We start from the raw sequence: 11,407 nt of genomic DNA, 5'->3' as shown, positions 1-11,407 counted from the left end.
CATTACAATCATTATTTCTAAGATTGTCGGCCACTTGTTTTGTGTCATTTTTTAGGACAGTGTGGGCTGGACTGAGATGGTCCGTGGGCCGGTCCTGTGTTTTTGCCCATGTCTATTTTAAGACCTCTCCAGTACTCCAGATGAGACATGAATCCTGCAATATTTTGATTAATCTTTATTGTTGCTGTTGGCATGTTGAGGTCAGTGTACTGGAAGATTAAAATATTGCGCAAAAAGCAATCATGACTTTAATTATGGATTGTTTTTTTCTTCTTCTTTAATTTTAGAACAAGTAGACGCTTTCCAGCTAGAAATCCTGTAAACAAGGAAAAGACTGAGATATAAATACAAAAACTCTGTAATACAGTTCAGCGAATCGCAGCCAGGCATGATGATGAAATCAAGTGGAAGTTAGGGTGCAGATAGTGGTACATGCATAAATAGCTGCATGTTGATTACAAAGTCCTCTACTCCCCTCTTCAGGATAAAAAAAACTAAAACAAATCTATGTTTATATATATATGTTCATATAATTAATGCAAACAAATAGACACTGCAGGTAGTGTTAGAATACTTGTATAACACTCCCTTTGGATGGATTTATATAATACTTTCTCCCGTCGAGGTGTCAATTTTCCCCATTTATTATTTATTGAGGCTGTTCAATGACATACAAGCTGTAACTTGGATTCTACAGTCACGACCGTTTTATTACTTACATCTGCATAGATTCAACAAGGAAACGTTCCTCTGACATGTTCGTCCATATTGACTTGATGTCATCGCAATTCCTGCAGGTTTGTTGGCTGCATATTCATGATATGAATCTTTTGTCTAATTAGATGTTCTGCCTGAAACCTCAGTTTGGAACCACAAGCAATAGGACTAACGTCACTATTTAACCACCTCCAACCAGTCAGAGCACATGGTTACCCCTCCCTGATCCTGGTTTTGCTGGAGGTTTCTTCTTTCACCTTGATAAAGCAAGGTAAAAAAAAAAAACTTTTTGTTTTATACATTTGGAAATAGCGTTATTTAAAACACTTTGAAAATTGATTTCAATGGAAAAATCATAAAAATGTATTTTTGTAGTTGGGTAGCTGTTATTTTATATGAAAAAGTGCAGCCAAGACACACGACTGCAGGTGGCAGCAAAACCCCACATTTCCCACCAGCTGCCTTACACAGCGACGTCCATGCTCCAGTCAAAAGGCAACATTTATCATCATGGAGAGTTTATTTGAATAATTTGATTTCTCCTCAAATCCCTGTTCTAAGCTTTGCTCCCCCGAAAGCAATAGCTGACACGAAGATATGGTTAAATAGAGCTGTTTATTTGACAACTGTTCAATAAAAATAAAATTAAAACATTACAAAAATTCTTTAAAATCAAAGAATTGTACAAACCATGGCTCCGATTTAATCTCGCCTCGACACAGAAAAATACAAAAGGCACTGTGCATTAGTCTGCTGAATATATATATATCTATAAAACATCTGAACCAAAAACAGTAAACCAGTGAAAGTCACAACACATTATTAGTAACTCCCTTCATAAAAAAAAAAAAAAAGCAAAAGCCATATCTGATCACCAGATGACACGATTAAATCCTCCAAGTGCAGATGTGCTGCTCAAAGAAGCTATCGAAGAATCAAGTGACCAAAATCCAAAGAAATTATTCTTCTAAAGAGAAAAATAATAGAACGAAGGAGTGTGAAAAGAAAAAAATAAACAAGGAAAACAGTGCAAAGACATATACATTTATATTTAAAAAAAAGAAAATTATGTAAAGATGATGGGATATGTGCAGGTGTCAATGAGGAGTAAGGATCTGTCACACGCTTCTAGCAACAGGCAATCAATTTAACACATTGACCCATCACCTTTTAAACCCCCTCTAACCCCCCCCCCCCCTCCCCCTCACTCCTGAACAGTTATTTTGGTATACCAAACCTCTCATGAGTGTCTGACAGAGACAGAGAAGGAAGAAAGTCCTACGCTGGTTATTTGCATAAGTCCATGTGCAAACAAGGACCCGAGTCTGTTGGCTTTACGGATTGTGCAAAGATGTCTCATCAGCCAAAACCTAATGTGGATGTCGTGGAGATTCACATTCATACGGATCCTTGGGATCCATTTTTTAAGCCCTGCCAAAAGCATATCTACAGATTTCTGACCACAACTGGAACCTCTTCTTCTAAAACCCCTTGACAGGCAGGTATAACTGACAGAATTGGGGCAGACGCCTCATAACACTGAAAAGAGAATAGTTAAACAAATAAGGGCATTCCACAGGATGTGCAGGAAGAGTGCGACTAAGAGGCATAAACAAAGAAAGAAAGAAAGAAATCACTTCATCTGCTGTTTAGTAAGTTGGCTTTACGTGACACATTCTTTACCGTCCCAACCCTCTGCGTCTACAAATCCAGCAAATATTTTTAGGCATAATTCTGTTTGTACCTTTCTGCTGTGCAAATTCACTGTTCAAAGCTTTTTAGTAGCTAGAAAGCTAATTAAAGACACCTGACTTTTTTTTTTTTTTTTTTTTAGTACAATCTCTTTGGCATCCAGTTTCATGTCCAACTAGCTGTTATGACAAGTACAAGAGAAAATACCTCTCCACATAGGAGTCAATCTGTAGCAGTCGCAGTGCTTAACAATTCCTGTTGGCATCCAGCCATCAGAATCATTCAGTCCATAAAAATCATAGGAAACCATGCTCATCAAGACCTTTCGGAGTAACTGGATTCCACTTGGCAAAAGTCTTAGGAGTGGAAATGCCTGGAAAAACAAAAGCCAGAGAATCAGTCAAAGATTTAAACCAAACAGGTGCATGTGAGGTCTTAATAAAAGTGTGCTGTGCTTTTGCATACCTGATTCTGTTCTGCTTTTGGAAGGCTCTAGTGTTTGAACATCTGTCAAAGGGTGCCCCCTCCCTTCGACATCGCTCTCCCCTGATGACGTATGGTCCTGTGCTCTCATGTACAAGGCAGGCCTCTTGTGGTATTTGGCCCGGTAAGTGTCTGTCATACAGTTATCCACTGAAAAGTAAGTGGTGGGAAGAACTCGATCTGTCAGAGTGGGAGAGTCTGTACCATCATCGTGTCTGGACTTTGGACTGGGTAACCTCTCGTCGCTCTCGCTGGCCGACAGATCGTTCCTCTCCGGGTCTGACGACCCCGACTTGGAGCTGGCGTCTGATGAAAGCCTGTGCTCGGCAGGCGTCTCGATCCACCGCCGGAGGCTTGTGTGCGAGTGGGGAGACGAGCCATTTCTAGGTTCGCTTTGGGAGCTAAACCGCTCTGGCACCTCTGGTGGTAAGGAGTGGATGCCAGATGGGTCGGTGCGACTGTTGCCAAAAGTCTTGAGAGGTAAAGGTAGGGGATAGCTGTGAGACAGAGAGTCTGCGGAGCCAGAGCCATTGTCTTCTTGCTCCGAAAACTGTCCGGCAAGGTCATCTGAGCTGTTCCACTCAGAGCTGCTGGTCTTTGCTAAGTAGGGAGGCACAGGGCTGCTGTCCACATTTTTCTCTCGCTCGTCGTCCAGGCCATTGTTCTTTTCCAAAATCCCGGGTGTGTATCGGAAGGCTCTTCTTCTGCTTGAGCGCAAAAACAGAAACATTTATATTTCACTTAAACTTTTGAAAAGTCAAGCGAAGCATTTCGCTAACAATGTGCACTTCTGAATAACTTTTTTTTACCTTTGTAACAGCTGATCAGACAACATGTTGGACTCTTGGAGTTCAGGAGATTTTCTCCCCGGTTCATCTACACAAAAAAAATAAATTCTCATCAGTACTTTATAACACAAGACCCCAATTTTGTAAAGTTATCACAAACAGATGGTGCAAAATAAGAGCCAGGTAGCATCTGTCACGGGTTTCCATTTGAATATTGCTATAATATATACTTTATTTTTTTCCTGTCTCTCTCCTGCAGAGACATGTTATCTAACAGGGGTCATGGTAAGGCCTTTTGCCTGGTGCTGCGAGAGGAAGTATCAAAGCAGCTAGTCTGGCAGAGCGCCCTCAAGGCCCCAGTGTACCACTCTGACTGTCTGATCCAGCCAAAGAACATGGGCCCTCAAAGGGAATCTGGGTTCATATCCAGGCCTGTTAAGTTTGAGCCAACAGTCCTAATATAACAATAAGGACCTTGATTGAACTCTAACTGGTTCACAAGTTCAGTCTAAAAACTAATGAAGAGAACAACAGAGGAAAGTAACAGCCTTTTAACCTATAGGCCAAACATATCCCAGTGAGATGAGCCTGAGTTATGCTGCTAGTACTTGGGGCTGATGGTTGATTTCAGCCATGAGATCAGCACAAACACATGTTTAGAAGCAGGTCCCTGCACGGGGTCGGGTGTGGAGCTTTGCCAAGTTAGCTGGGCGTGTGTGATTTACTTGGCCTGCGCCAGACAACAGCTGACTAACAGGACAAGGAAGGGAGTGAGCGGCTGAGGACCATCTGTGATGTGTCAGCATACCACCCCCGCCCCCCTGCTCTCTCAAAGCATTAGTGGCTAAATCCTTTGTGCTGGCATGCAATTACGCCGGGGTCAGACTCCAGACTTTACATCCCCTCCACAACACTATTGCGTTTTTAAGCCGCTAAGTCCATGTGGCAATTCACAATTTGATGCTGCTGCTGATCTGTCATGTTGGCAAGCAACCGTAACAATATCAGTCTTGATAACAAAAAGGGATGCAGTTGACGACGATTTTCTCTGTAGAAAATCCCCTCTCCGTTTTTAACGTCACGTGCAACAATGCCGAGAGAAAGCTTGAAGGAGAAATCAGCGTGATAACAGCAGGGTAAAGCGACTGTCGTTCACTGTCTGGCACTGGTAGATCAAAAGTTTTTTCAGGCAACTGCCATGAAATCATTACTGAAACGCCTTCTAAATTTATATATATTATTCAAGTTTGGGGGTCTGGCTGTCTTTAAGCTCTAAAAGTCAACAAAACTTTAGCACTTAGCTGGTAAAACCTCCAGGTACTGTGATTGATCTAATAACATTTCAAATTTTTCAACATAAACTTGAAAGTATGAATTTAAGTGCTTAAAAATGTGAAAACCACGAAGAATTACAATGAGAAAGCTTGAGAAAAAACCCATTTGAACTAAAAGAAAAGGAGCTTTGAAACTTTAAAACATTTAAACGAGGGTCATCAAGAACTGATCTGGTATCATTTTAATTTGTTGAAGTTTCGTTTACCTTTTTTGACTATTACAAAAAATAGAAAATAAATAGCACACAGTGTAGCTGTAAGGCAGTCAAGTCAGGATTCCAGCCTTGTGTTGTCTGAGGTACTTAAAATGTCTGGAACATCAATCAGAAGTGCATGCAGGTTTGCAACTCCAAGTTTACAAAGAGGGAAACTGAACAAGAAATATCACATAAGTGAATCACAAAAAGTCTGAAGATTTTCAGGTATCACTTGGGAAAAGCCACGGCTTTTTTATGTTTCAGTATAGCATGGTAATGGCACAGCAGTAGGGTACTCATTAGCATCATTCACTGGCTTGTTAAGTGGCATTAATGAGCCAGGCAACTGGCTCTTAACGTGCTACATCATGGACACAAATAAACAGCTATAAAAGATGTATGCAAACAGAATGTAGAAGGCATCTATGTAATGGTATAAAGGATGAAATTCAGTGACATTTATTCTTTTCTGATTGTCATGTCAGTTTGGTTTTTTTTAAAAAAAAACTAGATCAGAAAGCATCATAGTTGACTTTTGAACTATGATGATGATGGTCATGTACAAACAGCTGTAACAGCTTCAAAAGTGTATTTCTGTAGATAACTAGTGAGGTCTGCAGAAGCCAGTAAAGGAAAAGTGAGACAAACGTATCAGGTTCAAGTGTCCAATATGCCGGCAGGCGGGCAGGACGTACGATTTCACAGCGTGTCAAAAGTTCTGTCATTAAGGTGGCAAAAAAGGCCCCGACTTGAATCTCTTTCCTAGTGCAACGAGCCATCAGAAGAACGAATATCTGCGGTAAAAACGTCAACTATGCTCCTCAAAACTGCCCTCCCACACGAATGTGCTTTCCGAAAGGATTTTAGTCTTTAATGGACTAGTGGAATCTGCTCAGGCTTCTCTGAAACTGCAGCTCACGCCAGACTACCACCACTGAACTCATGCCAAATTGACTCTGGACACATTTACTGCGGCTTGTCAATACAATTTGCAGGCAGCCAGGCGTAAATATCCCATACTGATTTCAAAAATAGCTACTGGAGACGAGTCCTCAAAGGCCCTTTCAGGGTTTTTTTGTTCCGTTTGTTTTTTTTAAACAAGGTTGAGCTTTGACAGTTCACAAACCAACATTTCAAGACATTTGTGAACTACAACACAACTGTGGGTACTTTTAAAATATAACAGGTCCTGTGAAACATTACAAACAAAAGAGAGGGGCAAGGATGAGTGAATGCAGCTTGATACAGATGTAATCATAATTCCTTAACAGCCTTAAAATTAGTAGATATAACTAAACTAAACAATAGCAATACTACAGTTTGTTTTTTACATTTTGCCAGATTAAAAACTGAAGCAGTGAAAAAATCCACTGTGTATGCCACAGTAGTCTTTGTCTGTTTGCCAGGGCTTCAGTCACATGAGTCTCTCTGCATGTGCTGACGCTCACAGACGAAAACAAGACCGGCGATGCTTCTGTTTCTCAACTTGCCACACTTGTGCTGTAGCTATATTTAACTCGGCAATGAACCTCAAATCGTACCTGCATTTTCTTTTGGGAACTTGAAATAACTGCAGAGCTGTAAAACTGCATTTTATTTGAGCGGTGTTTGAATACCACCTTCTGACAGGTCCAGTCGTGGCATTTTCTGTCTGGCTGGGCACAGCTGGGTGGCCCCAACAAGCTCACTCATCTACTCCTACAATTCAGGATTAACTCAAGGTATTTCCATTGAGGGAATTAGCAAGGCATTTTTCATTTATAGGTTCTTTCGCTCCTTTTGCAGTGCTGATAGTGTGCATCAGCAAGCACATGCTAGATAAAGAATGTCAAGGGTGTCCAGGCGACAAGCCCCCTAGTGCTATTCGTGTCACCTTATCTCCCTCCCATCCTACCTAGAGGAAAAAAAAAAATACTGCAACTTCGCAACATGACTCATAGTTAAGGCTCATCGTTTCTTTTTCCTTTTAAAACAGACATTCTGAGCTCTAAACCCGATTTTCACCCCAGATTTTGCATCCCCGTGGATCTAAAAGTTATTGTACTTCCTGCAGAAAGAACGCATTATTCACCGCAGTTAACAGTTGAAAAGGTCCTTGAGGTTTTTTTTCCTCCCCCCTACCATTTTCCATTTGTTCTTCCATTCACTGTGGGAGGAAGGACAGCCAATTAAATAAAATTAAACTGAGCCTGGCTAGTATTTTTCCACACCAAAATACCAGTGTTAAAGGTACAAAGCTTGTTCCCTACATGGCTCATTCTTCCTTTGAGCTCATGCAATTTCACTAGGTGCTGCATAACATAAACTTTACTCAGGAAAAAAAGGTCAGGGCCAGTCAGTCTGGAACCAGAGCGCACACTTCCATACAGTATCCCTTCAATCAGGCTGTGACCTTAACACGACTGATAGAACAATAAATCAAGGAAACTGCAGCATACTATCTTAATGTTTCAGGTCCTTACAACACATGGAAGTCTACTGGGGAGAGGAAGTATCTTCAGTATCAGGGCCGAGCCTTTGTCAGAGACTGATGCTTTCATCTATTCCCTCTAATGCGTGATGAAAAATGTACACACATCTGGAGATTTACTTGAATAACGGCAAAATACTAATTTTTTACTTAAAGCAATAGTTACTTACTAATGGAAATGGTTGAGTACAGCACGTCAGTCTTCAATTCATCACTTCTTCTCCGAGGAAAGTTATCCCTAAAACACAAAAAGTATAGTTATTATTCATTTTTTAAAAAGAGCCACGAGCTTAGAGCAGATAAAGGGGGATAATAACAATTATAGTTAGAGTCTAAGTGCATAGTTGCATCTCCAAAGACACACCATGCCGTAGCATGATTTGCATCCCAGTATGAACCCAGACATCTTATTGTAATATCCTTGTTTTTCTTTTGGGTTTCTTGATGTACAACAGCAAAAGTGTTATGCTTTTATCTCCTCTAAGATCCATAAGATGTATTAGAGAATAAAAATAATACCATAAAATCACAATTTCACAGTTTTAGTGGCTTCAAGCTTTAACCCAAACCAGTCACAAAAACATCTTAAATCATATTGAAGAATTAATAATTAAAGAGACTCTTTACTAGCGTACTGTCAACAGATATGCTTAAATAATGCACCGGCTTTTGAAGAAGTCAGCTATCTGAGGCTGCCCCTGCTGAGTACAGGAGTTGTCAGCTATATGGGATCATTATCTACAAACAAGCCCTGAACTACAAATACAACAAATGACAGCCCAGCAAAATAGGATTCCTGCATCTGCCTTGTGTGCATTTATTGTTAAATGAGACCTGCTATTCTTAGATCAGTTTGTTTGTAATGTTTTATTATTTAGAAATGGCAGCACTTCCGAGACTCGAGTCCTTAAATGAGTAGGCCGCGAGATGACAAAGCGGCTCTATGGCGCTGACGTCGTGCAGGAAATATTGTGTCAGCTTTTTTTTTCCTCTGCATCATGCTTTGCAGTGCAGTTTTGGTGCATCTGGGTGATATAAACCTAAGTGGAAGGATCTGTTTTACCTCATCAGATGCAGCTCAGGTATGGGCCGGAGGTCCTTGGAAGACATGTTCTCTACAACGGGCGAGTCGAGATTAGCTGAGCCATTGCTCAGTCTGTCACTGCTCTCATATCCAGATTCAGTTCTCTGAATCTTCCAGTTGTCACTGCGCACTTTAAGAGTCGCTGAGCCCTTCGATCTGTCCTTGTCAGTGTGGCCCCTGCGGCTGTCCGAGTCCAGAGAGCTTCGGCTGCCACCTATTTCATGCTTCTGCTCGTCCTCGTAGATGGTCATCAGGCTCTTTGGCTTACGTTCTTCCCGGCCTCCCCACGGATAATCTCGCTCTCGATCACGTGAGGGCGACTGACTATTGGGTCTCCTCCGAGGGCTCTGCTGCCTTCGTTCGTGACTTACATTCCCGCTACTTAATATGCTGTCTACATTTAGCGCTTCCCGCATTGGCTTCCAAGCTCGGCCGGGCCTGCTGCGGCCGTTCCCTGTATTTCCAGAAAGCCCTCTGGAGTCTTGGCTGCTGTCTGTATCGTATCCATTTGAGATCTGATCTAGTCTCCGCCTGTTATGACCACTAGTTACAGTGGGCACATCAGGTAGCACTTGGTGCCTTAAACGAGAATTTTCATTGGAAGACCGGCCCCCAAGCTGTGGTGTTCGCTCAGTCCGAGTGGGACCTTTTCCTTGGCTGCTGTACAGTCGAGTCTCCAGGTACTGCTTGAAGCCATTCTCTGGAGGTGAAGCTGAGCGGGAGTAGGTCCTGTCGTGACCTGGGTCTGAGAGAGAGAGGGAGAGAAAAAAAAAAATGATGCAAGAGCTTACACTAAGATATCTCTAGAGGCTATTTATTGGAATTTTTTCGACTGGCATGTTGCAGGAACGATATTACAAAAGTAAAGTGTCATAAATAACATTGCAAAAGGTAAAAATTGACTTAAATTGAAATGTCCACACAATAAGACAGGGCTGTGCTAAAGAAAACAGCAGGTTGGGCGGAGAGTGAAGGAAGGGCATGATGACAATGAAGTTACTGACATTTATGTCTGCAGCAGGCAGGAAAGTGTAAATTACAACCACAAGGAGTGGATTTTCTTCCATGCTGTGTGCACAGAGGGCAGCCAGCTCATGCACAGACATGCAGATATCGATGTCACTGGTGTTTCCTACACACAGTCTGACCCATAAAGTTTTGGACAATGATGCATTTTTTTTTTTTTTATAAATTTACCTCTTTATATATCTACAGTAAACTTTCAGCCAATCAAGACTGAACTCCACCGTTACTGACTTTCAATTTTCAAGTATTGCATTAACTGTTTAGGAATTACAATAATTTTTGTAAACAGTCCCCTAGTACCTCTATCAAGAAGGTTATTTTTGTTTAGGTTTTTTTTAAGCATTTGCGTGCTTCATATCATTCTGGCTGTAAACATGACAGCTCGAAAGGTTTAGAATACATTTTGATAAAAACAAAACATTGTAGGGGTGTCGAGTGGGGTCATGTTAATAATCCATTAAAATTTGGCTTGCATCCACTGAGGTCTTCAAGGACAACATAACAGTTTATTGGTCGAAAACAGACAAAAAAAACCCCTTACAACTCAGAAACTATGAATCCTACAACTGTGCGTTGTATTATTAACATATGGAAAGATCTTTATGCAAATTTAAAAGATGTGACTTTGGACCTCTGGCCTGTCCTTTAAGGGCAATAGATTTATGTGAAAGTCACAGTGACATTAGTGCTGTATGTTTCTTATTGTTATTGTTTGCATTAACATATAGACATATGGGAATTATATATGGGAATTCTAAATGCCACATTACTTTGGACCTTAGACTACGTCTTCAAGGTCAGGTAGGGTCAAACTTTCATTAAAAGTCATTAAAATGGAAATCATACTGATATATGTGGATTCTAAATATCACATTTAGTTTGAATCCAAATATCATGTCACTTTTGACCTTTAACATCACTTTTATATTTCACATTTGTTTTTCTTTCAAGTTGATCCCAAATGTGTTTTTTTTACTGTACTTTTAACAGAAAAAAAGAAAATAAGTATGTACAAAATACAATACTATTACCTTAAAATGAAATGCTGCCCAGAGAGTGAGCAGCCTTGGTGGAGGTTTGCGCTCTCTGAATACAATTTTTTCACGTTTTACTTTCACAATGTTGATACTTAAGTCTCCTTCTACATTTTTAAGCAAAATCTGGTACTTTTTACATAAAAGAAAAACTCGTGTCATGCAAATTTAGATTGTAAGGATCATCTGTTAAACGCATTTCCCTAACCTAAAGCTGGCAGCTAAAGGCTCCCTGCCTTGTGCGGGAGTCATCACCTAAATGACGGGGTAAACCTGATCCGTGTTTGAGCGTACAAAAATGGAATTTTATTCTTCACATAAAACTGTCATTCTTGGGAATAAGCCTGCAAGAGATGGAGTCCCCTGCTTTGGATTTTGCTGACTGTGTGGCACAGTTAAATCACTTTAAACAGAGCTGTCTACATTTTTGCTCACATATACACCACGATACTGGCCTGTTTTAAACATTTCTGCTGCCACCTCAATAACCGTACACACAACTGTGGATCATTTTAGAAGAAGGGTAACAAGATGTTTAAATCAACACGGTTAAAGATCATGGAAAAATTCCCCAGGCCGCAG

The 11,407-nt window shown here is 40.8% G+C and overlaps 1 protein-coding gene across 2 annotated transcripts in view; it reads right to left on the bottom strand.

Moving 5' to 3' along the window:
- Positions 1–1,313: 1,313 nt before the first annotated feature.
- Positions 1,314–11,407, bottom strand: part of usp53a (ubiquitin specific peptidase 53a) — a 32,499-nt gene continuing 22,405 nt past the window's right edge. The window contains exons 13-17 of one of the 2 annotated variants that reach the window (XM_005468204.4): positions 8,745–9,510; positions 7,852–7,919; positions 3,702–3,768; positions 2,875–3,599; positions 1,314–2,782 (exon numbers count right to left, since the gene is read on the bottom strand). In XM_005468204.4, coding sequence (XP_005468261.1) covers positions 2,706–2,782; positions 2,875–3,599; positions 3,702–3,768; positions 7,852–7,919; positions 8,745–9,510 — 1,703 coding nt within the window. In that variant the 3' untranslated portion in view covers positions 1,314–2,705. The remainder of the gene's footprint in view (positions 2,783–2,874; positions 3,600–3,701; positions 3,769–7,851; positions 7,920–8,744; positions 9,511–11,407) is intronic. The other variant, XM_005468205.4, reaches the window with a different exon arrangement.

This window comes from Oreochromis niloticus, linkage group LG3 (assembly GCF_001858045.2).
Source record: "Oreochromis niloticus isolate F11D_XX linkage group LG3, O_niloticus_UMD_NMBU, whole genome shotgun sequence".
Classification (NCBI taxonomy): domain Eukaryota; kingdom Metazoa; phylum Chordata; class Actinopteri; order Cichliformes; family Cichlidae; genus Oreochromis; species Oreochromis niloticus.
This window is presented reverse-complemented; position numbering and strand designations above follow the sequence as displayed.